Source organism: Apus apus, chromosome Z (assembly GCF_020740795.1).
Source record: "Apus apus isolate bApuApu2 chromosome Z, bApuApu2.pri.cur, whole genome shotgun sequence".
Lineage (NCBI taxonomy): Eukaryota > Metazoa > Chordata > Aves > Apodiformes > Apodidae > Apus > Apus apus.
The window spans coordinates 55,178,721-55,205,124 of NC_067312.1; the positions used below are offsets into that span (position 1 = coordinate 55,178,721).

A 26,404-nucleotide genomic window follows, 5' to 3' on the forward strand; every position below is an offset into this window, starting at 1 on the left:
TGCAATGCTAATGTGCATAGAAATATGGGCAGAAAATAATTTAAGCATTCTGAAAACAGAAATGAGTCATGCAATGAGAAGTGAGAAGGAGAGAAAAAAACCATTGAAGTGGAATACAGATTTCATTTGAATGCCACTACAACCAGTGGAGTGACAGTGGATCTTAGGAGCATGATGGAGGTAAAAACAGAAATGTCCCTCAGCTGCCATCTCTCACTGACACCTAGATCCACCACATTAGATCTTAGGAGCAGCCAAGCTTTCTGTTTTTAAGCACTGCAGACATCTATTACATGTATGCCTGTGTGGGAGGACTGAAAGATGGGAGGCATTTGAGAACATCAGGGATGTTCTGCTCAGTTTCTTCCCAGACAGAAAACTCAAATTATTCAGTGCTGAACTAGGACCAACTCTTCTTAAGCCTTTCAGGCAATCATCCTATCAAATTGAAATTCATTCTCACATTCTCAGACTATCTGAATGTCCTTTGAACAACTACAGCATTGACATGCTGCGTTATAGTAATAAAAACACAGTGATTTATTCAAGCAGATCTCTTGATGTAGAAGTCTCCTTTAAGTTATGTGCTTAGGCTAGGATTTTCTAAAGGTTAACCTGTATCACTCTGAAAGTAGAGTTCCTGTTGGCTTCCCTGAGACCCTGGGAATCTCATGTAGCTGTCCAATTTGTCACTCTGCTGCTGGGAAGGGGAGAGGTAGAAGGCCATCAGCTGCTGCCATTACACTGCTGGGAGAGAACCTGAGGACTGGTAGGTTCTCTGCTACATTGCTCCTAAGTACTCCATTTATGGCATCAAGCTGAGTCTGTCCTTAAACTACACTGTGCATAGGAAGAATCTGTCTCAAACGAAACCACTAGAGGGAAGTGTCCGAGAGCTCTGGCAGTGCCTGCTCACCTCTGCAAATTTCGGGAGCTTTGGTGATCTGTTATGATCCCAGTAAGAAAGGCATTAACATCGTTTGTAATTCAAAATGCTTTTGTTAGAGCTGACATTGTAAAATGAGAATAGAATAGATAATCTTACATCCTTCTACATGCTGGGAACCCAGAGGACTGTATCATTGGGCAGGATGCCAACCCACGTGCAGGATGGGTATACTCTGCATATCAGAGTTTTGTATTTGAAGAAATTGAGTTTTAACTGCTGATTTCACAAAGGACAACACAGTTCTGATAAATGGTATCTCTGGGATTCCATAATTTTCAAATTTCAAACAACATCTGTTAATAATGTTTTGAGACTGTTTTTTATTGAAAATAACTTTTGCTAGAAAATTTATTCTAATTAAAAATGAAGTATTTTAAACATCTCTATTTGAACTTCAGTATGTTATCAAGACAAGAATAATCTGGAAAGTTTGAATGCCAGAATAAATAAATATTTGCAAGGGTATTTGAAGCTTTGATTACAGTGATTTTTGTTTGGGTATATTGCTGGTAATTGGGTGTATTGCTGGTACCTGATAGAACATAATTAGCAAGTTTTATTTAGCAATATTTTAACCATTGTTATTGTTTTCTAGAAATATTGCATATTTGTATTTTATTTATAAGATTATTATCAAAACATTAATTAAAATGCATAGTTTTAACAATATCTACAGTGATGTTGCTTATAAAATCTTGAAATATCTTTATTTTCCCTGTGCTTGGTAGAAGACATTGAGTTAATGAATGAAATGGAAACAAAGTAGCTTAAGAGACCATCAGAGCACAGCCAATGTAACAGAAATAAGCCTTTAAACATAAATTAATTTGATAGACTTCATTTCTATCAGTAGAAATTACCTATTTTTTTCAGACTAAGAGTTCATTCTAGGAGCCAAAGAATTGTGCTATTGCACTAAGCCAGTGAAGAGGTAGTAGGCAGAGTTCAGTTAATCTATGCTGGGCTGAGTCTGTCTATATTGATAAACTCATTTTGTAGTATGATGCAATGTTCAGATGATAATGCCAATTATGTGACTGCATAGAACTTACAAACAGAAGAAGGAGCATATTAGATTATTAGTTTTGAGATGACCACCTAATTTAAATAAAATCTGTTTCTGATTTCCTTTATATACAGAGAGTTGTAATTGGACCTAAATAATGCATTATTCAATAAGCTGTCAATCCTTTCTTTTTTCCAAGGTTCATATATTTGTATTTCTAAGTAGTCTTCACTGATTTTCTTTTAAAATTTCCAGTGCTTAAACACGGAGATGGTAATGTGCTTCTCAAATATCTAAGGTAGATTGTTAAATCAGACAAACATAAGCCATTCCAAACCATCCACTCAGGATTCTTAGACCAGCTTCTTGCATGTGGCCACTCTCCAGGAATTCTGAACTTTGTGATAGCCAAGTAGCTATAAAGGTAATGTATGATCTTTATAGTCCTTGGATCATTATATTAAAGTTGTGAATATTTGGCAGTCCTATTAAAGAAAATAGGATCAGTCTGGTAATCTTTCACTTGCTATAGGGTCTAACAAGTGGTAAACTTTAGGTTCTCTGCCAGCAAATTCTTCATTAAGCTCAAGATGTCCTAAAACAAATCACCTGTAAAACCTCTCTGAGATGTTAATATATGTGTAATTCTTCTAAGCAGATAATTCAAACCTCCAAAAAGAGCATTTCTTTTTCTATTTCTACAATCCAGCCAAGCCTCCATCTATCAAAACCTGGGATTTGGGTGAAATGGTCATAGTGAGGCACAGGAAGACGCAACACAAATGAGATGTAGGTTTTCACTGCAAGCATAAAATTAGAACTTAAAATGTTTGTATTAGTTTATACAAATATCTCATTTATTAGTTAATTCAGGCAGATTTTTAATTGATCTACAATCCCTTTCAAGATGAACTGGGCACCCATTGCATTTTTTTTCATGCAGTTTTGATGGAATTATTAGTGAAGTCCAAGTATTTTGATTGAGATTCCTAATGCCAGTTTTGGCTGAGAACCAGAGTTCCAGAGAAAATGCAGGGAAACACTGAAGGGAGCTGAATCACAGCTGAGGTTCTGTGTTGTCAGTGACTTCATCAGGCAGAAATAGTAATGAACACATCTATTGTTTTATTGTACCAGTATGGCTACACAGAGGTCTGTTATACCTGTGTATGTAGCAGGACACTTCTCAGGCAGAAGTTGTCTGACACTTCCAGGGACTAAGAAATTGAAGTTGCAGGATCTAATACAATTTGGGTTGAAAGGAACCTCAGGAGATCACTGAGTCCAGCCCCTTGTCTCACAGTTTATCTTATGTAGGTGTTCTTGTCTTGCTTTCAAGCTTGTAGACGTCTCCTCCCCTAAGCCAAGCTATATCTCTGTGTTTATTTCCGTGGTATGAGTCCATCTGCCTAAGTGTCAGGTGCTGCCCAAATTCGACAACGCAGTGAAATAAAATCCTCCCATTGCTTTTCTAGCTTTGAGGTGATAGGGGCACAAATTTCAGTGGTCTGAGAGCAGGGCTGCCCACAAGACAAGTTATTTTTCAGAGAGGTTCAGAAGAGGTGCAGAGTGTTGTTTCAGCCCTACACTGAGGAGAAGTGGGGTAGTGGAGAAGAGGGAAGGAGCAGGTAGAACAGCTGCAGCAGCTGGAGTTTTCAGGATGCGCTTGCCTAGCAACACCCCCGTCTTAGGCAGGGGTATCTAATTCAGCAGCAACAGCAACATCAGAAACAACCCTGACACTTTGTGAACTGGGTGCATGTTAGGGAGCATGAGAGCTGCTAAAACACCAGCCTTAGGGCTCCGAAGCCTCAGTTTATTGGTAGGTAAACTATGTAGATTTGCTTAACAGAATTTATTCCTTTAGTCTGTGCATACAGAAAGAAGCGTATATAGCTTATTGCAGTGATATAGCTGTTTATACCAGGCAATTGTTGAATGTTATTTGAGTAATGTAGGAAAAAATAGTAATAGAAGAATATATTAGAAAAATCAATTGTGTAATTCTGTCTTATGCCATGAATACTGATTAATTGTATAATCCAGTAATTATCCTCCAGTAATATATACAAAAATAATAGCAGTTTATATTAATGTAAACTATTTTCTTTTACTAGAATTGGAGTAAGACCAGGGTGTATTATCATAGCATAATATGTTATATTCATCTATGCCCCAGCATGTTTTTTTTAATCTGTGATCATTTTATCTATTATAATGTGTAACGTATATGCAGTTATTAAGTATGTTCTACTTCTCTTTCTATGCCATCTATATGCTACTATGGTAGAATGGATGCTCTATTCTATCTGTAATAGTCTTATGCAGTCTTAGTATTTTGAAAATTATATATTTTACCATTTATATAATTAACATTGTATTGTTATTAAAGCTATAGCAAAAAATTACTCATTCAAAGAATTGACATGTAAAAGACTAAAAGAAACTGAGCAGTTTGGAGCAGGGTTGTTTGCCATTTTTAAAAATGAACAAAAAAATCTCTTTAAATCAAATATCTCTGTACATATGCTTCTAGAACTGCCTGCTCTTTGTAGAAAAAACACCTGCAATGTAAGTGCTAGTTAAGTCCTCTCATTGTTTCATGGCTAATTTCTGGATAGATCAAAATAATATACTGATCAAGTCGAATACCCCTAGGAAGCTGTCATTTTTACTCCAGAAGAAAGCGAAACATGCTAGGCTGTGTTTCTGGTTTTGGTTTGATTTCTTTAGAAGAAATACAAACTTTGGAGATGAACTCATCCTTTCCCTGTTCCCATACTGTCTGTTACTGGAGTCTATCTGTATGTTTTTTTTCTGGCAGGTGATATTAGTGGAGGGGTGGCATGATTTAGATAACAAAGACTATGACTGCTGGCCCCTGGAAAATCCAGATGAGTATAACATGCTGGACTGTGGAGGTGAGTGAATCCAAGAGATGCTCAAGGAAGATCATCTCTTGCTTGGCAAGTACTTGAAAACCCAATATTGAAGTACTCAGAATAATACTTAACTCGCTTACTGCTATGTGTGGTGGAAAGCATCTGAATCAGTGACAACCTCTCTTTCTAGAGGAATAAGTGAAAATAAAGAACTAAAAGATACTTCAGAGCAATTATTTGTCCAATATTCATAGGTGCCAAAAGAAAAAGTAATAGCAACAGCTGAATCCCTTCCTCTAGAAAGAAACTGAAAACATTTTCTTTCTTATTAAAAAAACAAATCCTCCTTAATCCAAACAAAGCAGGCAGGCAGCTCTGCATTGCAAAAACTTCTTTTGAGTCATTGCTGAAGTTTTGTAGTTGCAGCTGAAAAGTGAACTGTGTTTAAACCCTCCAGCCAGCAAGCAAAGTCTCTGATTCTATGTGTCATGCTTTTCCACCTTACTCAAAATTGTATTTCATTAATATTAAAAAAAAAAAATCTGAGATCTTTAACGACTTATTCCAGTCAGTTTCAAAAATTAATTTACATGATGAGATAATCAGAATATTTTTTTATGTTGGCATTTGATTTTTTGACATTGAAAAATAATTAAAGAGAAAATGAAATAATTAAATTTAAATTTAAAAAAACCCACAACTTTTTATACTGTAGGGATGGTCAAACAGTAGAACACGTTGCTTGTAAAGGTTGGAGTTTCTTCATCCTTGGGGGTCTTCAAACTCTGACAAAATCTAGAGCAACCTGTGTTAGGTGACCCTGCCTTGAGCAACATAGGATTGGACCAATTGATTTCCTGAGGTGCCTCCCAGTTTCAACTCTTCTGTGATTTTGTGCCTCTAACTGATAAATGACTGATGTAAAGGAACAATTCTATTTATGTTGTGAAAGGTAAAAGCAGAGACAATGTGTTTCAATTTTTAGAAAAAAAAAAAAAACAACCCACACACAAAAAACCCCAAACAACAACAAAAAAACACCTGAGAAAGTAGTACCAATAAAACACTCCAGGAAATATACTGCCGAGACACACTCTGAGCTCAACATTACTGTTAAACTTTTTCCAAAGAGTTTTGTTGGAACAAAGAAATTAAGAGAATCGTAGAATGCCAGGCTGGAAAGGACCTCAAGGGTCATCTGGTCCAGCCTTTCTAGGTAGGAACATGGTTTAGATGAGATGGCCCAGCACTCTTCAAGCCAAGTCTTAAAACTATCCAGTGTGGGGGAATCCACTGCTTCCCTTGGGAGCTTATTCCAATGTCCGACTGTTCTCATGCTGAAAAATTTTCATCTGGAGTCCAGTCCTCAGAATAATTTGTAGCCATTACGCCTTGTTTTTCCCATGTGACTCCTTGCAAAAAGGGAGTCTATGTTGTCTCAAAGACTGTTAGATGATTGATGAGTCCAGACTATTATCCCTGTGTGAATTTACTATTACTTTAACATTGAAATAGCTATTTATCAGAACTGATGACTTGTTTAAAGCGGTTCTTACTAATAATCAAAGTGTCAACTGAGTACAAGGAAATCTAAATTAGTAGGTTGCTTAATTAACAGATACCCTTTAAAACCAGTTTTAGAATGAACTCCAGGCTCTGTCTTGCCTTTCTCTGGTTCTTCTGGTCATCTTCTGAGCATTGCTGAAAGCAAAACAAGAGGCCATCTGTCATCTCATTGCTGTGGATTTAACACAAGATCTTCAAAGCAATTAGATATGGGAGTATCTATTGCTGAAAGAAGAGTTTTATTTATCTTTGTGAAACATTTAAAGGGAAGTAGAAAGTAATTTAGCTGAAATTTATGCTGACCTTTTGCCTTCAGTCTCACACAGTCTCTGAAGCTCAGCTCTCTCTTACCTTTTAGTGCAAATCACAGTAGTGGTTTTTTTTTAATCTTTGTGTAGTAGTTTCTCTCACAGTGTTAGCATTTATAATGATTGTTTGCTTTTCAAGGGAGATCAGACTTCAGGAGTTTATATTACAATTTGCTCTTTATATCTAAAAGGAAATTAGGTTTACGGGAAAAAAATAGCAGCTTTGCTAACAGTGCGAGTGAAGAATACACTGGTAAAAAGAACTCCAAAGTAATAATAGGGTTTATAATTGAACAACAACAACAAAACAAGGATATCTTGAAGGGCAGGTTTACCTATCCTTTGCAGAAGGGATTTAAAACTTATTGAGACACTGAAAGCTACACACTTGCATGTTGTAAATAATTTGATGTGGTGCAAATTAAAACCTTTATCCAACAATATGGAAAAAGGCATGTGAATGGAGTGGGAAGGTTTTGATAGTGTTGTTTAACCCACCTCTTATCTGACCTCATTCCCTGGATCAGAGCAGATAATAAGGTGTCCCAGGGATAAGAGATAGGACTGGAATAAATCATCTTTCCCATTAAAAGTGTGGAAATGGAAAACGACAGATGTCTGAGTAGCATTCCTTCTACTGTTCTCTATTCTAGATGTGGTATGGTTTTATAAAATGAGAACACTTTCTTAAATATATAATTATTAGCATATATAATTTATTTCTCATGAGGATACACATTTTGACTGAATTTCATCTGTGCTGCAGTTGTCTGTTCTTATGTAGCAAGATGTGTGTCTCAGTGAAAGCAGCCAAGGATGAAGAGCAATGTTTGTTGCCTGATCAAAGAGGAAACCAAATACATCAGGACAAGAAGCACTCCAGTATACTCAGTGCAGAGTTACTTTAGATAAGATGACCATATTTGTCATATTTCTCCAATTGATTTGTTTTTTCTAAGTGTGATAATTGTTCAAATAATGTACATTTGTGTTTACATTTACAACCAATAAAATGTATTACTGTTTTGAGCTCATAAAACGCAATACGGATGATAGATGAAAATCACTACAGAGAAAGTTTTACATTTGTATGCATCTGTAAAGTAGAAAACAGTAGCAAGTATATTGGCCTATGATTGTGTTGTTCCTAGGCCTGGAGATGGCATGGGTGAAAAGGCCTCCAGAAAAGGCTGTGAGCGGGGAATTCTTCAACGTGACCTACTCAGTCTTTGCTTCAGACAGTTTTTATCAATATGCAGTGCAAAATGGAATCCTTTCTCACAGGTATTACCTCCTATAAAACTGCTTTCGTGGTCATGAGTATATGGGGATTCTGTGTGTAATTCTTCAGTAGTATAATTGGAACACATACTCTGGGACTCCTTGCTAATTCCTTGCATCTCTTGAACTCTTTTATAGTTGTTTGTCCTGATATTTTTTCCTCTGCAATGGCTTTGCTGTCAAAGCAGCCATCATGGCATACTTGCTCACATGGTTCAGGGTAGGGCAAATCATCCTGTTTCTGCTTTACTGTCTCAGTGCAACTCTGTAAATTCCTGCTTGCATTCTCTAGAATTTACAGCTGATGTTTAATCATGAGTTCCAAAATAACTGTCTTATACTAATTCGTAAGTGTATTTGAAGTGTACAACATTGATAGGAAAAAGAGGCTGGCCCAACCTTGAATTCAGTGATGAACTTCTTTTGATTTCTGTGGGATTTAAATAAGTAAAAAATTTTATATAAAAATTCAAAGACTGTGTTGTTAACTGTAGGCAACAGAGGTTAAATGCAGGAAAGGCTGCCAAAAGGCTAATATTCCCTGATTGTACATTTTTGTCTATACATAGCAGTTCTCAATCCATATACAGCAATGTCTGGGACAGAGGCTGCAGCTGTGTTTACCCACTTTCTGTGCTTTACTTGTTAATGTAAGAGATGTTTATGGAAAACCTCATTCTTTTCTCTGCCAGTCTTAAATTTTCACACCACGAAATTCGGATTGTAAAAGCTATTATCCAGATATTATTTTTTTTTCATATTAAAAGATGACCTAGAATCCATTTGCAATGGCAAAAACTTGATACTGTATTTTGATCATCTGTGTACTATGGTTACACTGTTTTGCAAAATTTGTTTCTCACATTTTCTGAAATGTATGGATAGTAGTAGTTCCAAGAACTTAGTTCCAAGAACTTAACCATAAAGCAGGATTGATCTCCTCTTGGAAATGAATCTTTTTTAAGTCTTTCCAGGGACACCGACTCTTTTAAAGCAGTAAGGAATTTGTAAATTTTTGCTCTTTGTGTACTTACACATATCTTGCACATAGACACAGATAGCAAATATTTCAAAAGAGATAAATTAATGCTGCAGCTCTTCAAAGGGATCAGATATGCACCTCATTTTAACTAGAAGACTATCTGATTTAAGTTTCAAGTGGCTGACTCAGATATGGCTAGGCTGGCAAGTCAACATGTGGGCATCAACATAATTGGGTGAAGCCATGATGAAGATACTGAATTACAAAAGAACAGAATAAAGGGTAAATTTAAAAAGCAGCCATAAAGACAAATACATGGTGGAATTAGGCACTGACTTGTTTAAGTATTTTTTGAACTCCCAACATTGGCTCAAAGGCCAATAGATTTTAATATTTCATCTGCTTAGATGTTTTGGGGACTGACAACATTCGGTTATCTCAGGTTTCATGTTCATACCTTTGTAAATCTAACCATGAATACAGTCTATGTCGAACATAATCCCCCATGTTTGTGTTTATTTCTTATAGTGCAGTCTTCTGTCTTAAATCTACTCATTACTGACAATTTTTTCCTTCGTTAAAAACACACCGATAAATAAATCCTGGGGTGCTGAAATTGCTTTATAGACATCCATCACAAGTGCATAACATTTAAACTAGACCCTACAATAAGTCTAGCTATATTTACTGAGTAAAACATGTTTGTGGAAAATAATTTTTTGTTAAAGCAAAATTTATTAGGGCAATAGCCATCTCAAAGTGTAAGTGAGGAAACAGTGGGGGAAAGTGTTGCACCACACATTTCCAGTTAACTACATTTGCCTTTCAGGGATGAACTTTCAAAGGGCCGACCTTGTTTGGCAGAACAGTCTATTCATAAAGTCCACTTTTTGCTCTACTTTTTTGGTTTGGGGAATTGTATCTGATATTATTGTCCAGTATAATTAGTTTTTAGCTGTTTGTGTTGTGGTCTAAAGGCAGAGCTGATACATTTGAATCACATGCATAGATTAGGGTATGTAATTGAAAACCCTGAGAATGGAAATAGCTAAGGACGTGTGTTTCTAGTACTGGAAGCAGAGTCATGTTATCTTCTTCTGTGTCAGAGATAGTGATGCCAAGTAATCCCATCTGGTCATGAGGTCAGTAAGGGGAGATAAGTGGAGGTTGGTACCTGCTTGCAGTGTATTATCTGCCAGAAGTCCCTACCATGTGGTAGTAGACAGTGGTCCAGTTGACAGTAATCTTTATTGCTGTAGGAGTGCTTCAACCAGAAGCAAAACAAAAGAAGACAAAATGGTGTAACAGTGTTTACCTCACTATGTTTTTGCTGCTAATCTATCTGTGAAGGGTAAAGAACAGGCTCTCATATGTTTCTTGAAATTTTGGGGAATGCAGAACAAGTATAAAAGTTTCTCTCTCTCTCTCTGCTGCTTGGCTAGCAATGCTACTGCTGCAAAGCAATTCTGTGAGGAGCATGAATGCCCTGCCAGCTGGAAAGATGCAAATGGGGAGAATTGCTGTGTCCACCATGCCAACATTCACTCCTGTCCTTTGGCCTTCATGGTTAGTATAATGGTGCAGTGTCATGTGCTCTGTTCTTGCCACTGGATAAGACATCACTGTAATAACCAGGTGCAAGTTAATGCAGTCTTTTCTGTGATTACAATTAGACTAAATCTGTAGTTCGCTAAAACCACTGTGAGCATATCTGTAAGTGTTAGAAATACGGCACTGGATGCTGAGGCTGCAAAGCAAATGGCTGGAATTTTTGATGAGGCTGTATTCAGAATCTCTTATTATGTTTACTGGGGCCAATTTCATCTCCTTGAGATTACTTGACTCAGATCTCTACAAGAGTTAATAGAGAAAGAAAGAAAGAGGTGATTTCATTCTAAAGCAAGCAGGGAGAATTGTCATTTGGAGGTGTTACTTTCTCTGCAACTTATAGAGAGAGCCTGAACAATCAGTCTGAATTACCAGGGTGAGTATCACTGGCTGTGACTTGTAGAGCTGAAGCCTGTATACACATAATCCTGAGATGTAATGATTTTTCTGTATTAGGTCAGAGAAAAAAACAAAAAGAAAAAAAAAAAAAGAAAAAAAAAGGAATAAAAATGCAGGATAAGATTTGTTCATGCAGTGTAAGCAGGATCTATTCTTAACTTCTTTGCTTGGCTCATCATAATAGCCTGTCCCTCTTTGAATGAGTATTTCAAGTTCTGACTCTCAACAATACAATTTGGGACTTGGGGTTTTTTTGTGTGTTTTTTTTCCTTTTTTCCTTTTTTTTCCTTTTTTTTTTTTTTTTTTTCCATAAACACTTTATCTTGGTCAACATGAATTTCATTTCTCTTTATTTCACCTGTGTCTTACAGTGCACTGAAAGAAATGCCTGAAGAAATACCTGGACTTAGGAGACAGACTTGATCCTTTCAAACAAACAAAAAAGTGCTTGATCTTCAGATAGCCAAAATAATCCTCTCTGGTTGCAATTGAGAGGTTTACATTTTAACAGCTTTACTGAGAAACAGTCTGCAAAAAGGCACAGAAGAGATTCCTCCCTTTTTCATTACAGGAAAAAAAAAAAAAATGCTGCTTTCTGAAAAGTGAAACTGAAATAAAGCCTTATTAGGCAGTTATAAAAAGTGGGATATAAGTATGTTTCTGGTTCTACTAATACAGCAAATCCTGAGCAAGTGTGTTTCCTTCATAGAATTACTGCAGTTAAAATTTGAGACCACATTTTGGCTCATGAATTTAAAAAAATAACTGATATTTTAACTGCAAGGCAGCACAATGGCTTCTTTCTCATTTTGTCTTTCATTATCACAAATCAGTGTTACTTATGCTTTGGCATTTTAATAGATTTGCTTATAAAATACCAGTTTACTTGTGGTTAGAGAACACAAAACATTTTAAGAAAGTAAAAGAGAAGGAGCTAGGATTTTCATAGTGTTGTGATTTACTGACATAACCAATATGTCTGACAGGGTAGAGGAGGAATATGTGGTCCGTGGATCCCAGATGATGGCCAGATATTTACTCACACTATGTCTACAGCCGGCAAAATGAGCCAAAGAAACTGGACTGCCAAGGTAAGGTATACAGGATTCTACCTGGTTTACTCTTTCCAGAGCTTATTTGCTAGTAGTTTAGTGACAGTTCATGTATGTGTTCCCCATCTCATTTATTTGTCAGTGTTACGTGTGTAAGTGATACATATGCCTGAGTAGTACCAATTCCCAACTGACTTGACTTGGAAGTAGCAGCTTTTCACAGTGCTACTCCTTTAGTAGAAATACTGGGCGTGGGAGGGAAGAGAATAGCCTAATCTGTCCATTTAAGGCCTACACTAACAGTAAATATCACTACTTAATAAGGTCATTATAGGGGCTTCTACTCAGCAGAAGTAACAGGGAAGCAAACGTGGGAGAATGCAGAGGCTGATAGCCCTACTTGCTGAAAAGAATACACACCAGGACAGGAATCAGACCTGCCTTTCCCACAAGAGTTGTCTCTCCTGCTTCTGTCTCCCCAGTCATCTGTCCTTCCTGATTCTGAAAAAACACCCACATTCTTTTTAAAGTCACCATAATTGCACAGTTATTGTTATAACAGCCTGATGTATGCAAGTGATGCTTGCTGCTTTATTCGCTTGTTTGGCAGGTGGTTTTGGTTCACGTGGGTGTGACTTCTCTCATTGCACACATCAGAGTTGGGAGGCTGCAAGTTGCTCTGGAAGCAAAAACCACAGTCCTTCCTGCAGTAGGTATGAAATGAAATGACTATGTCAGGAAAATCCTTATTCACTGCAAATCTCCGTATTTTTGTCATTTCTGCATGGTTACCAAGAGCAAAAGGGACTCCTCCCCTCCTTCCCATTGAAAATACACAAAAGTCTTCCTAAATTTCTTCTTTGCATAACACTGAACATCTGTAGAATTGTTTGAGCTTCTAACCTGCTCATGAATCTAGAACAGTAGGAACCCGTCTTGTCAAATAGGTAAAGTCAAACACCATGACTAACAGCTTCAGGTAATGCAGTTGCTGGGGATGTGAAAACATTCTTCCATCTAGTATGTTGTCAGGATCTGGAAACACTTCATGTGAAGGTCACCAGACTAGCCTTACTGTATTGGAAAGTGTTGGAAAGCAGAAAGCCATCTTCCTTCCCTTTTTCACATTAAAACTCAATTATTCCCAAAGTAATGAGTCTTTCATTCACTTTAGTATAGCTGTATGCAGGGAGGCAAAACCAACTTTTAAGAATTGTGTTAGCAATGTAAAATTTTAAAAATGGACTTTTAAAATAAACATACAACTTGAAGAAAAATGTTGGGTAAAATTGGAATGTCATCATAGTACTTTTATTACCAACTCTTCTGCAATTTTTTGAATGTACACAGCTGCAGCTGAGTTTTCCAGGAAACTTAAAATTTATTAGAAAAGAAATTGTAAAAATGCAGCTCTACCCCTATGGAAAAGTGACATCTGTGATTATCCTGGTGTTATATTTGAATTAAATGGACTGAGGCATAATTATTATTGAACAGTGGATTTTGTTTTGTTGAAGCTTCTTTTTTATTTTTTTTTTTTAATTTTAAATGACAGAATAATTCAGCTCAGTTCAGAAGGCTGAAGTACAGCATGATATTAATTTGCATTATATTAGTTTCGTTGCAAAGGTAAAATTGAAAAACTGTTCAGGATATGGGAGAGAGAGTTTTGTCCTTTAGACCATTAGTTTTAAATTACATCTGATAGTGCTGACAATTTTCGCAAGACCATGGAGAAAAAAAAAATGCTTGAATTAGGGATTGCAAGGTTTCATTCAGTGTCTTCTGCTGCTACTGAGAAAGGGTCGCTGGCTTCTGGAGATCTCAAGGGCTGGATAAAGTACAAAGAATACAGAAGACAGTGCCTGCCTTGAGGAACTTTAAACCTCAGAAAAAACAGATGGACAATAAGAAACAAAGTAGTGATCTAGTGATTTATAGGCAAAACATGTCAAAGGCTCTGATGTCTTTAACTATCTAATCTGATCGAAGGGATTCTGTATCACTTAATAAACTCATTCAGCTGCTGGGATGCTATTTCTGGATTTTTCAAAATTTATTATTTCGGGTACTCTGAGGTTTCCCAGCTCAATAATCATGTCTTGAAATCTGTATGCAACCTCATGAATGGATGAAACTGCCTTAAAATATTCTGATATGTGTTTCCTTTTCTAATCAGTCTGTGGAGATGGCTTATGTGAGGAAGAAGAAAGCTGCTCTATCTGTCCAGCAGACTGTGGGGATTGCCCACTCTCTGCACATGCTTGGATAGCAATTGCCTTACCAGTATGTTTAGTCTTCACCAGCTTCATTCTGACAGTCATGGTAAGTATGCTTTCTCTACTCTTCTATTTCATTTCTCATACTTCCAGGATTTGCATTAGTTAGAATATAGAATCTGTATAGATTTTCTTCTGCATCCAGAATGCGTGCTATGGAAGAAAGAAGGATAAAAAGAAACAACGTACTTGGCTTCTTTTTGAAGGGAGGCTTATTTGGCCTAGGAATTTTTATCCTGTAAGAAAGAGGACTGAAGAGGAATGTAACACAGGGGTGGTTATATAACGGTAAAGGAAGAAGGTATTTTTCGCAGCATAGGAACTTGGAGATGACAGTAAAGCAACAGTACATTTCTCTTAGAATAAAATTTTCTTATGAAATTAACTGCTTGGAAACCTTTTGGAGGCCAGAAGTATACATTAATTAAAAAACAAATTAGTTAAATTCATAAAGGGAATAGGTTCATCTGAGGCCATTAAATCTCAAGAGTCCAAACACAACTTAAAATGAAAAACATACAACTTGAGATATTCTCAAAAGGCATAATGAGAAGAGGATCTTTCTTTCTGTTTTGGTTTGGTGTTTTATGAGACTCATTTTCTCAGTGTAAGCAGTTTGGTTCAGTTCAAAGTGATTAATTTTGCATAATAATTATAAATTATTAGACTCAAGAAGGACAAATAAAAAGAGAATGAGGAAACAGTGAATATGATAGAAAATTTTGATACCATTACATAAAACCATCTGTATAAAGAGGAGACAGCATGCTATTATGGCTTATTTCACAGTTCTTCTCAAAAAGAAGATTTACATTCCTTACATTTCTGAAAAACAATTCTGAATTTCTTAGAATGGATTTAGCAGGTGAATATGGCAGTTGTAGATTCATTATATTGATGTACATAGTATGTGTAATTTGTTTGGGGTTTGGCCTATGATTCCATAGGCTCCTCTTTCCTCAGGGATTCCCTCTCTTTCCATCTTGTACTGCAGTTGCAGTGAGCATCTGAGGTAGGCAAGTACACTGAGAGGGAATGAGCAAGAGAAGGCTAATTGCCCACTGAGTGAGGTGCTGCAGGAGGCTTGAATCACCATTAGGTGTTTTCTTTACTCTGTGCCTCTCTGTGTGGCTTTGTGAGTTAGGAATGGAAGCACTCTTGAAAAATATTTGAGCATTCATAGTCCACAGGGCAGTTGTGAAGATGTGTTTATGGTGACTATCCTGTTTAAAACCATACGATCTGATAGAAATGTGTAATAAGGGAAGATGAGAAGTTCAGACAGTTTTAAACAATTGAGATTTTAGAAAGAGCAGTTGAGTTTCTTGGCCTTGCATAGGCTTATCTAAAGGTCTTGTCGCAAAGTTTACCTATTATTTCTGCTGTTTTTCTATGTTTTTTCTATTCTGTTTGCTTATTTTTTTTTCTTCTTGCATTTCTGTATAATTCTTCCTGTTAACAGCCACAGAATCCCTACCTAATATTCTAGAGTGCTTGACATAATATGACCTCATTTCTGGATCAGGAGCTAATTCTGTTACAGGATATAAAATGTACTGCTCTTTATCTTGGGGTTGGGATGTAATGTGTTCTTGTCATGCACATACTTAGCATAGGACATGTCCATCACATAAGGTGATGTAAACCACTCATCTGATGTCCAGGCTGAGATGTAAATGTAGTGCAAAACAAATACTGATAATAATGGAGAGTCTGTAGCCAATGCAAAATATGGCATTTAATTAGATTCAAGAATAGAATGTACAGGTTTTAATTTATTTATTGGATGCTACTTTTTTCTAAGTCTGTTATTAATACTCTTGGTTCTAACATGACTCATAAGATGTATGTTGGATGCTTAAACATCGTATTTTGTTTGGATACTTATAAACTTTCATATTTTCAAAAAATTATCTCAGGTTTAATTCCTTCAAAGTCAACAGAGCTACCTAAGAATTATTTTATTTATTTTTGTAGTGGTTTCAGTATCAGAAACAAAAGATGTTTTGGGATGAAAGCTGGATTATAGACTTCACATGCATCAAACAAGGTTAGTTACCTGTTGTTTTAATACTATGGTTGGTTCCCTTAATAAGATAAGGAAATAATTTAAAACAAAAGTACACCCTCATGTTTCAGGGGTCTTACAAAAGGTGAATAATTTCTGAAAGATATATCCAAAGTCTCATCCCTGTAACCTCTGTCAGCTGAACATGGATAGTTTTGCTTATTAAAACTTCAAATGTCAAAGTGGTTTTACATATTTTCTTTCTTTCTTCATAGTGATTTATCAATTAATAAAAGACAGACATATCCCAAAATAAACATATAACCTTTGGACTTGTACAAAATAAATTACAGCTGCTTCAGTGGATGCATCATTCTGTATAATTGGTCTCACTGAATTGCTCTGGATTTGCACAAATATAATGAGGGATATAATGGGATCTGAATTTCTCTCAGTGTATGCTGTCCATGACAGACTTGCTGCAAAACACTATTCATTGTGTCCAGAGGTTTTTTCATTTAACCATCTTGTCATAAAATATTTAATTAGTTCTAAGTAAACATGTTAAGAATAAAATCAGATGTTATTACATGCTTTGCTATACTGCTCTTTAAATAAGTATAGATTATTTACTCTGCTGTTCACTGTTTAGAAGGAAAACAATGCCTATATCCTCAGAAAGGGTAAATATGTAGAAGTCTGCTGAAGTTGATAAGTCTGTGCTGATGTACATTCTTTCACTTTCTGTCTCAGTGAGGAATTGCTAGAAAGATATCTGCTTTATCTGTGTTATGTTACTGCATTGCTAGTCGAAGTGTCCAGACATTCTTGTGTTTATAGATAGTAGAGATACTTTCAGCCTTGAACAATTTCTATGTAGTTTTGATACGATACACTCATTGCTGAAAAGAGTAGATGTTGTCTTAGAAATTATTTTGAGTACATAAACCAAATTAAATTTCAATGCATATTTGTCAAAACAGAAAGGACACACTCAATTAAGAGTGTCTTTCATTATAGGAAAATGGAACACGAGCAAATTTTCAGCTGATGGTGAATTAGAAGACGTCATAAACATTACATTGCATGATAAACAGTGAGAAGAGACTGAGAGATATTAGAACACATTAAGAATAAATCTGAAAAATTCAAGGTTAAAGATACAGTTTTCTTGGAGATAAGCCTGTGAAGCAATAATACTGTTTAAGACCTAGGAGTGATAAAGACGTAAGGGTAATGAGGTCTGATGAGATTTGAAAGAGACAGTATTTCTCCTTGGGGCAGCTGTCCAGAGATAGCCATAGTAGCCTGAAATATACAGTTATCTTAATGGAAACACATCAGCAGTGCTATACCCAGGGCACTGTGAAACATTAGCTTTATTTTTTCAAGATAACTTTTTTTAGGTACATTGCATCATATACATATATGTGTGTGTATATATACACAAACAGGTATGCATGTCTATATATACACTCATTATCAAAACTATCTCAGGGATCTCTAAAGTAATTCTGAGTGGAATGCTGTAGAAAGACTCCAAATGTCAATGCACTTTTGAACTGCCTATGGATAATACTATTGTGTGGAAACATGGCAGTCCTGATGTCAAGTGAGATGCTGCACTTCCTCAGCAACACTTTATTGGATACTGATACCAGGGAGAGTTGAGACTATTCAGCAGTGATGAGACTACTTGTATAAATCTGGGTTTTAACTGAAGATGGTGAAATAGTATGTAAATCCTCAAATTTGTTTTGAAATCCATTTTGGTACCTTGAGCTGGTCAACAGAGATTAAAAAACATACACTGAAATCACTGATTGTAATTTTTTATCTGACTGTATTGTTGCTGTTTTCTGACTTTCCTCTGGTTTCAGAATCACTTCTCACGTCCCTGTACTTTACAGTCTTGTAGGAGCTCCAAATAGACTTGTTAAAGTATGGTATAGGGCGTGTTCTGCTTCCCTGGGTTCTGCCCTTGACATCTAAGTAGCAGCAAGGGTGAATCATTCCTAGCACAGCAGAATGAAACTTGCATCAAATCCTGAGGATTAGTGGGAAAGATCTCTGGCAATGAATCTGGAAGTGTCTGAGTTTGGTTTTTTTTTTAACTTTTTATACAGCAGTCACAATCTAAGCAATGGCTTTCTATCTTAACAAAGATCAGCTGAGATGCAAATATGTGGAGAATTCCTTATATTTGCCTGCCTCCGAAGTCCCTGCCTTTGCAAAAATATGTATCTTGAGGTGCCTTTTCTCATCCCATCTCCTATTTAGATTGCACAGTATGGACAGCCACAGGAAGCATGATGAGTGCTCTCCCAGCACCCAGTGACTCCAGTGCCAGCTGTATCACTGCTCTGAGCTCCTGCACAGCAGCTGCCACCATGTCCGGGAAACAGTACTTCACCCAGACTGGGAGATAGTAAGTCAACGCATCACTCAGTTATTGCAGCTGCTACTGTAGTATAGTTTCATTTTGCTTTCTGGTTCTTGCCACTTTACTGTTAATAGGTGGTGCAATAAATAATTCAGTAGCTTGCAGTTAGGCCAAACCAGTAGGTTAATATCATCATCTGACTTCTGCACCACATGCTGCCTGTGGAATATTTTACATGCCAGGCTTCTATATTGGCTGTGATTTCTCCTTTTCTCTTAGGGACTTGTTAAAAGACTCTGACTGCATAATGTGTCTTGCATCTGTTAATGAATGGCCCATACTGTTCAAATATATGTGGAACCAAGGCTTTCATGCAGACCTTTTTCTAAAATTAAGGCATAGTATATCCAGATTCTTTGCACTTCAGAGTGTAATCCCGTACAGTAGCATTTTAGAAATCTTGTCCTTAAACCAGCTGATGTGACAGCAGATGCAAGAGGATGTCACCTGTGGATGACATTATAAAGGTACACATCATGTAACTCTACAGGCAAACAGTATAGCCATATCCTGCTATTTAGAAAGCAATTTTTTCCATAACAATAAGAGTTAGGGAGTAGGGGCAGAACATGTGCAAAAGTGGAAGTACTACCTACCATTGAATACACAGGGCAGGAGAGAGAACCATACTTAGGATCATTGGCTGGGGGAGCAGCTGCCTTTTCAGAGTAGGTCACTGTTCTGGAAAATCACAACTTCACTGATGAGACACTGTGCCTAACAAGATCTTTTAGCGAGCATTTTTGCTGCTTCTTTCTGAATTATGGCATTTTCATCATCATCATCCTCAGATGAATCAAAGTCAGACACAATCATCAAGGGTGAAAGATGTAAGAATGGGACATCCTTTCTCATTGGTGAAGCAGCTACATCTCCTGCACCACAGACCCTATACTCTGTATTCATGTGGTGGTTATCAACTATATTCCTGCATGTATCTCCACTCGATTCCTTTGTTCGTCCAAGGAAAATTGCTCTGCTATCAAACTCACCTGCTTCATTGCTGGGAATTTTTCATCTCAGGAGAACAAAAGTATTTTAAATATAATTGGTTGATCTCCAAAGCAGTAGACAGAAGCAATAGATAGCAGGGATGTTTCTGTGTGTATTCTACTAGCCCTGACCTTTCCTTTGCTGCTAGTCCATTACCCAACTGCCTGAACTGACTCCAGCATTCTCATGTTCCAAATGTCATTCACAGATGAAGGATGCTTGAATATAATCACTAATGCTTCCCTTATAGAAACAGGGTCCAATCACGCACTCAGATTCAGATTTACATCCACATATGGACATGCTTAAATTCTGTGCCTCATCCCTAGAGATACGAAGCTGCCCGCTGTAGAAAAAAAAAAAAATCTGGTCCATTTTTGTAGTCTGTTTGCTTTATGAAGTTGGTGTAAAATTCTACAAACAGCATTTCATTCTGTTTCAGTGATGGCAGAACAGTGGCCATCAAGAAAATAATGAAGAAGGCATTCACGTTGTCCAAATCCATACGTAAAGAAGTAAAGCAAGTGAGGTAAGAAGTGAAACCTGAGAAGTGTATGTTTTGCCATTTTTACACTGGTTCTTTAGGGGTTACAATCTGTTTAAATGTTACTGTAAATTCATTTTCCTCTTTCTTTCAAACTTTACTTTCACACCAGATCCAGATCTCCTTATGCCTGTTTTACTTCTCTCTCTACATTGTGAGACAAGGCACTCGGTTTTCCAGTTACCCTACAAAAAGCAGGAGAGACATCCATGAAAATTCCAAGTGTGTTGTGATTTCTTTTGATTTTCACAGGGAACTTGACCATCCCAATCTCTGCAAATTCATTGGAGGTTGTATAGAAGTGCCAAATGTTGCCATCGTGACAGAGTACTGCCCCAAAGGCAGCCTGAGGGATGTTCTGCTAAATGAAGACATTCCTTTGAACTGGGGTTTCAGGTAGAAGAAAAAATACAAACACAAGAGCTTTTGAAAAGCTAAATTATACAAACCGTGCTATGTGCTGTTTGGGAAAATATGTTAATTTTAGATAGATAGTCCTTGAATAGACAGGCCTGCACTGTGATATGGAGACAATGAAGAAGAAAGGAAAGGAAGGAGATCAAGAAAGGAAAGGAAAGACAGGCAAGGCAGGCAGGCAGGCAAGCAAGCAAGCAAGAAAGCTAATTCAAATATATAGCCAAACTTGCCTTCTGGATTTTTGAGCAATCGTGTTTAGCACTGGTCAAGCTAAGCCAATAACTTTTCAACCCACTTCTTTTAAACATTTTACCATGTGATTTAAGTTTGTTTTCAAATATATTTGGATCCCTGTTTAATTAAAAATCACTGAATCTCTGTTTGTGAGGAAATACTAATTATTATTAGCATACCAACCAATGCTTTATATATTTACCAACACAGAAAATGAGTTAACATTGTCAATGAAACTTCCACATAGGCAATGACATTGTTTTTTTATAATTTCATCTTGGCACACCCTTTCTACTTCTGTCTTAGGTTGCCTTTAGCAAAGAAAAAGTTTCTAAGAAAGGTGCCCTCTAAATAAAGTGAGAAAATTGATATAGAATTTTTTATCTTGTAAACATTTGAAAGCACTCTGAAGGATACAAAGATATTAGGAATTTCTAGAAGAAACTCAATTGTCTTAAAAGAGGCTAAAAGCATGTGGATTCAGACAGATTAGTGGGAGTTAAGAGCTTTCAGCAACCCACCGTAAGTATTTTTTTGAAAGTTATCATAGTGTCACAAATTGAAAGTTATTGCAGTCATAGGGAGGATTTCTGTAAACTTCAGTAGGCTTTGGAGCCACTCTTGGGGGAAGGCTTAGTGGAAATACGAGCTCATTGATTTTTGTCTTTCAGGTTTTCTTTTGCTACTGATATTGCCCAAGGAATGGCATATCTTCACCACCACAAAATGTATCATGGACGGTTGAAGTCTACTAACTGTGTGATAGATGACCGATGGGTTTGTAAAATTACAGGTAATGAGAAGATAAGAAACAGAATTTAAAAATTATCCAGCTAACCAACTAATATGATTGTGTTAAACAAACCTCATAAATAAGTGATAGGGGAGGTCTATAAAAAACTCCAGTGACCTCCAACATAAAGAGTGAAGCTCTAGGACCATCTTAATTAGAGGTCAGTCCAGACAAAATAAGACATCTGCATCCAGTCTTCCCATACACTCAGCAGAGTGCTTTTTGTATAAGAAATAAAACTGAAGTCACTTGTATTTTTCTCCTCTCTGATGCTGAGTCACATGCTGAGAGTCTCTTCTAAGGTAGGCCAAAAGTATAGCTGCAAAGGTGTTTCACATTTGTGCTGCTTTTGTTCTCAAGCTAGTGGTGTGCAAGTAAACCTGTCCATCTGGTTTTCAGTAGTTTAGTCTTTCTAACATGTAGTTGCTCTAGCAAACGGCCACCACAGATGAGGATCAGGGAATGAGTAGAACAGAAACTTATTTCTCTGAAAGAGTTATCAGGCATTGGAGCATGCTGCCCAGAGAGGTGGTAGAGTCACCATCCTTGGGTCTGTTTAAAAGTCACCTAGATGTAGTTCTTGGGGATATGGTTTAAGGGTGAACATGGTAGAGTAGGGTTAAAGGTTGGACTTGGGGATCTTGAAGATCTTTTCCAACCTAAATGATTCTATGATTCTATGCATGCTAAATCTTGTACTTGAAATTAGTCTATTCTCTGAGTTTAATTTTAGAAGGTCATAACATAATTCTAATTGGAAGGGGCCATGTAGTTCAGCTTCCCTGCTATCATGCAGTGTCACCCAAATATTTAAAGATTCAGTATTTGCAATTGGCTTAGTGGGACAAGACCACCAGACACTCACTATTTTTAGACTAAGATGTGTATTTCAAATAAGGAAAATTAAGTCCTTTATACTAGTTTTGTTACTGTCTACTAATACATGTGTTTAAGAGAAGTACGTGCTGAATAGTTTGCTTCTTGTTTTCTTCCATATTAGATTATGGTTTGCAGTCTTACAGAAAAGAAGATTCTCCTGAGGGGTCAAGCTCATACCAGCAACATTTCATGCAAATTTACACAGCTCCTGAAATCCATTCCCTTTCAGACTTTGAACCCAATTCTATGACAGATGTCTACAGGTAGTTAACTCTCTCTGTTTCTTGCACTTAATAATATAATCTCAAATTGAATATTCTTTATTCACAATTAGGCTGTGTTGTTCTGTGGTCACTGCAGATAGATATTTAATTGTCTTTTAAAAAGGATTCATCCTGGAATACAGAACAGCATAGATATCACAGAATCTTCTCTTTCAAGCTGGATAACCAAATACTGAATTCACTGACATTATATAAATGCAGAGCTGGTCTAATGCTTTCTAAGGAGTTACTGTGGATTGGTATATAAAAAGGTATAAAGATCTGCTATTATCTAGTAATCCTTTATTTTTTTTTCCCCTGTTTCTTATGAAAAAGTAGATTATTTTCAGTAATGTCAATAGCTTAAAAATTACTAGCATCATTTTCCCATGATGTCATAATGCACATATGCATGCCATAACTCTATAACTGGCTTCAATACCTTACTGTGTACAAAACATGACAATATTTGGTTGCCAGAGAAAAAATAGAGGTAGGAAAAATAAATTGATTGACTCATGACTAGCTCTGTCCCTTTTCTTCTGAAAGCCTTTATAGGAAATCACTTTGCAATGGCTTATTTGGCTATCAGGCTTAGCCTTTCCAGTGGTGGATAGTTTCTATCCAACCACTTTTCAGATAAGCAGGATTGTAATTGAGTTTCAGGAAATAATAAGCCAATTAAAAAGTCACTGAACAAGTTTTTTGTTTGTTTGTTTGTTTGTTTGTTTTTTAAATACCTATATTTCTTGGTTCTCACATGAATTTTCTGCAGTAAGTAGAAAAATCACTGTGCAGTTGGTGCATTCTGTTTCGTAACAGTGATGCTTCCTTGGTCTGCCTATTTCCATCAGTTTTGCTAAAAGCGTTTTCAAGGGAGAAATGCAGAACGGTGCTACAAGATGTTTTGTGGCCCTTTTCTTTTACTGTTTCTTGCCATGTTCCCAGCCCAGCAGAAGTCTTCTGTTACCTGGTGACTGAGGTATCTTGCATAATGTAAAGAAAGCAACTTCAGTTGGAGATTGAAATTACAATAGTGCAACACAGTTGAGCAGAAGAAAGCCTGGTTATTAGCACTGTCTATTAACAACATTTACCAAAGAGTAGCTGATTACTGCGTTTTATCAAAAGCTCTTGAGTTTTACTTCAGCCTGCAGTAGGCCACAACAAATGTTTACTGCCTTAAGTGACTGTTCTATAAAAGCCTCATAGGCTTTTATAGAAAAATTAGTTGCAGAAACAGAGAATGTTCTTTAGTTTCCCCCTTTTTTTCAATTAGGATTAATTAAAAATTATATATAGACATTATTATTATGAGGTTTACTGGATTAATGCCCATTATTCCCTTGTAAAGAAATGTATGCATATACAATGCGCTAAAACATTATTATTTGTATCCATTATATCAGATTATGTAAGCAAGAATTTGAGGTCTCAATAGTATTTTATCTGTAGATCTAAACATGCCCTTAGAATATGCTTCAGATCAGCTTAGCTAAAGGCAGTTTGTCACTGTGTTGATATTTCTGGCTATTGTAATTTGTCCTGTGTTGGGTCTTTATTTTTTCAACATGGACTGGTCTTAGAAAGCACTGTGCTCCAACTGAGCGGTAAATTTAGGATTGTTTTATGCATTGTAGTTTATCATTGCCCTACAGCCAAAATGTATTCCAGAAAGTGTGTCCTTGGTGCTTGTTGCTGTTCAGGTTAGATATCATTACTTGAATATTCAGGCAGCCTGGCCTCATGAAGCCATTTCCTGCCAAGGACTCCTCTTAAAATAGTGCTAAGAGGTGATTTGCCCATATCATAGATTACTATAATAAGCTTTTGACAGATTCAGTGAATGCTTGCTGAATTTACCTTACTGTCAGTCCATGTGTCTCCAAAATCCAGGTCTTCTTTTGTTGTACTGCCGTTAATCCTTTCTTCGTATAAAGGAAAAACCAGTAAGAGATGAAGTCAGAAAAAAAGTGAAGGGCAACATGCAGTTAGGGAAGAAAAATAGACAGCTACCTTGCAGAATTAAAACAGTTGTCTCTTTAACTGAGCTATTCTTCAGAACCTGCATTTCACCACAGTTTGTATTTGATTATATGAGCAGATGCTAAGCTTTCCTGATTTGTGTATGTGGGTTCACTGCCCAGGAACCACTGACTCAGTCTTGAAATCCTAAGTTTTCATCTGTGCAAAATTTCCATTAATATTTCTGAAGGTATGGCCCAAATAAAAAAAAAAAAAAAAAGTGGAAACTGCACGAGTGGGATTTGTAATTTTGTGTACTCTTACAGATGAATCACTTGCTTTTAAAGCTCTTCCGAGAATGTGTTGGTCAGATGGGAAAGCTAAAATGGAAATGAGAATGGGAGCATGAAAGCAGCTCCTGTTTGAGCTGCAGAAGCTGTTTGCAGTCACAGTTTCTCTTAGATTGGCTCCTCTTGATTTGTAATTGTTATGTGAATTTTGCTATCCACTGTGTTAAGACTTTTTTGAACACTGCTCCTGAAGCTGGATGAAATAAATACTTCTTGATCAGCATTACTGTAATCTAATTACTCTCCTTGAAAATCTGTTTCAGCTTTGCTATCTCACCAGAACTGGTATTCCTTGCTACTGACAGATCACCCCCAAATTAGCACAAAAATATTATCAGATTAATTTCTACATTATTCGTAGAATCATAGAATTATTCCAGTTGGAAAAGACCCTTGGGATCACCGAGTCCAACCATCATCCCTACTCTACAAAGTTCTCCCCTAAACCATATCCACCAACACCACATCCAGATGACCCTTAAACACATCCAGGGATGGTGACTCAACCCCCTCCCTGAGCAGCCTATTACAGTGTCTAACCACTCACTCCGTGAAAATTTTTTTCCTAACGTCCAGTCTAAACCCACCCTGTTGCAGCTTGAAGCCATTCCCTCTTGTTCTATCACTAATCACCTGTGCGAAGAGACCAGCACCAACCTCTCTACAATGACCTTTCAGGTAGTTGTAGAGGCTGATGCAGTCTCCCCTGAGCCTCCTCTTTCTCAAACTAAGCTTTCCCAGGTCCTTCAAGTGTTCTTCGTAAGATTTATTCTCTAGGCCCTTCACCAGCTTCGTTGCCCTCCTCTGTACTCACTCCAGCACCTCAATATCTCTGTTGAATTGAGGTGCCCAAAACTGGACACAACACTCCAGGTGTGGCCTCACCAGTGCTGAGTACAGGGGGACATTCACCTCTCAGCTTCTGCTGGTCACACCATTTCTAAGACAAGCCAGGGTGCCATTGGCTTTCTTGGCCACCTGGGCACACTGCTGGCTCATATTCAGCCCCTTGTCAATTACAACCCCCAAGTCTTTTTCTGCCAGACACTTTCCAGCCACACTTCCCCAAGCCTGGAGCATTGCCTGGGGTTGTTGTGGCCCACGTGCAGGACCCAGCACTTGGCCTTGTTGAAGCCCAGACCATTAACATTAGACCAATGATCCAATCTATCCAAGTCTTTCTGTAGAGCTTCCCTATCCTCA

The 26,404-nt window shown here is 37.0% G+C and overlaps 1 protein-coding gene across 1 annotated transcript in view; it reads left to right on the top strand.

The window, feature by feature from the left end:
• Positions 1–3,726: 3,726 nt before the first annotated feature.
• Positions 3,727–26,404, top strand: part of LOC127396025 (atrial natriuretic peptide receptor 1-like) — a 34,302-nt gene continuing 11,624 nt past the window's right edge. The window contains exons 1-13 of the mRNA XM_051643574.1: positions 3,727–3,777; positions 4,780–4,876; positions 7,863–7,995; positions 10,417–10,540; positions 11,968–12,072; positions 12,644–12,746; positions 14,213–14,358; positions 16,290–16,362; positions 18,601–18,748; positions 20,199–20,285; positions 20,553–20,696; positions 21,623–21,744; positions 22,745–22,886. Of these exons, the coding sequence (XP_051499534.1) occupies positions 3,727–3,777; positions 4,780–4,876; positions 7,863–7,995; positions 10,417–10,540; positions 11,968–12,072; positions 12,644–12,746; positions 14,213–14,358; positions 16,290–16,362; positions 18,601–18,748; positions 20,199–20,285; positions 20,553–20,696; positions 21,623–21,744; positions 22,745–22,886 (1,475 nt within the window). The remainder of the gene's footprint in view (positions 3,778–4,779; positions 4,877–7,862; positions 7,996–10,416; positions 10,541–11,967; positions 12,073–12,643; positions 12,747–14,212; positions 14,359–16,289; positions 16,363–18,600; positions 18,749–20,198; positions 20,286–20,552; positions 20,697–21,622; positions 21,745–22,744; positions 22,887–26,404) is intronic.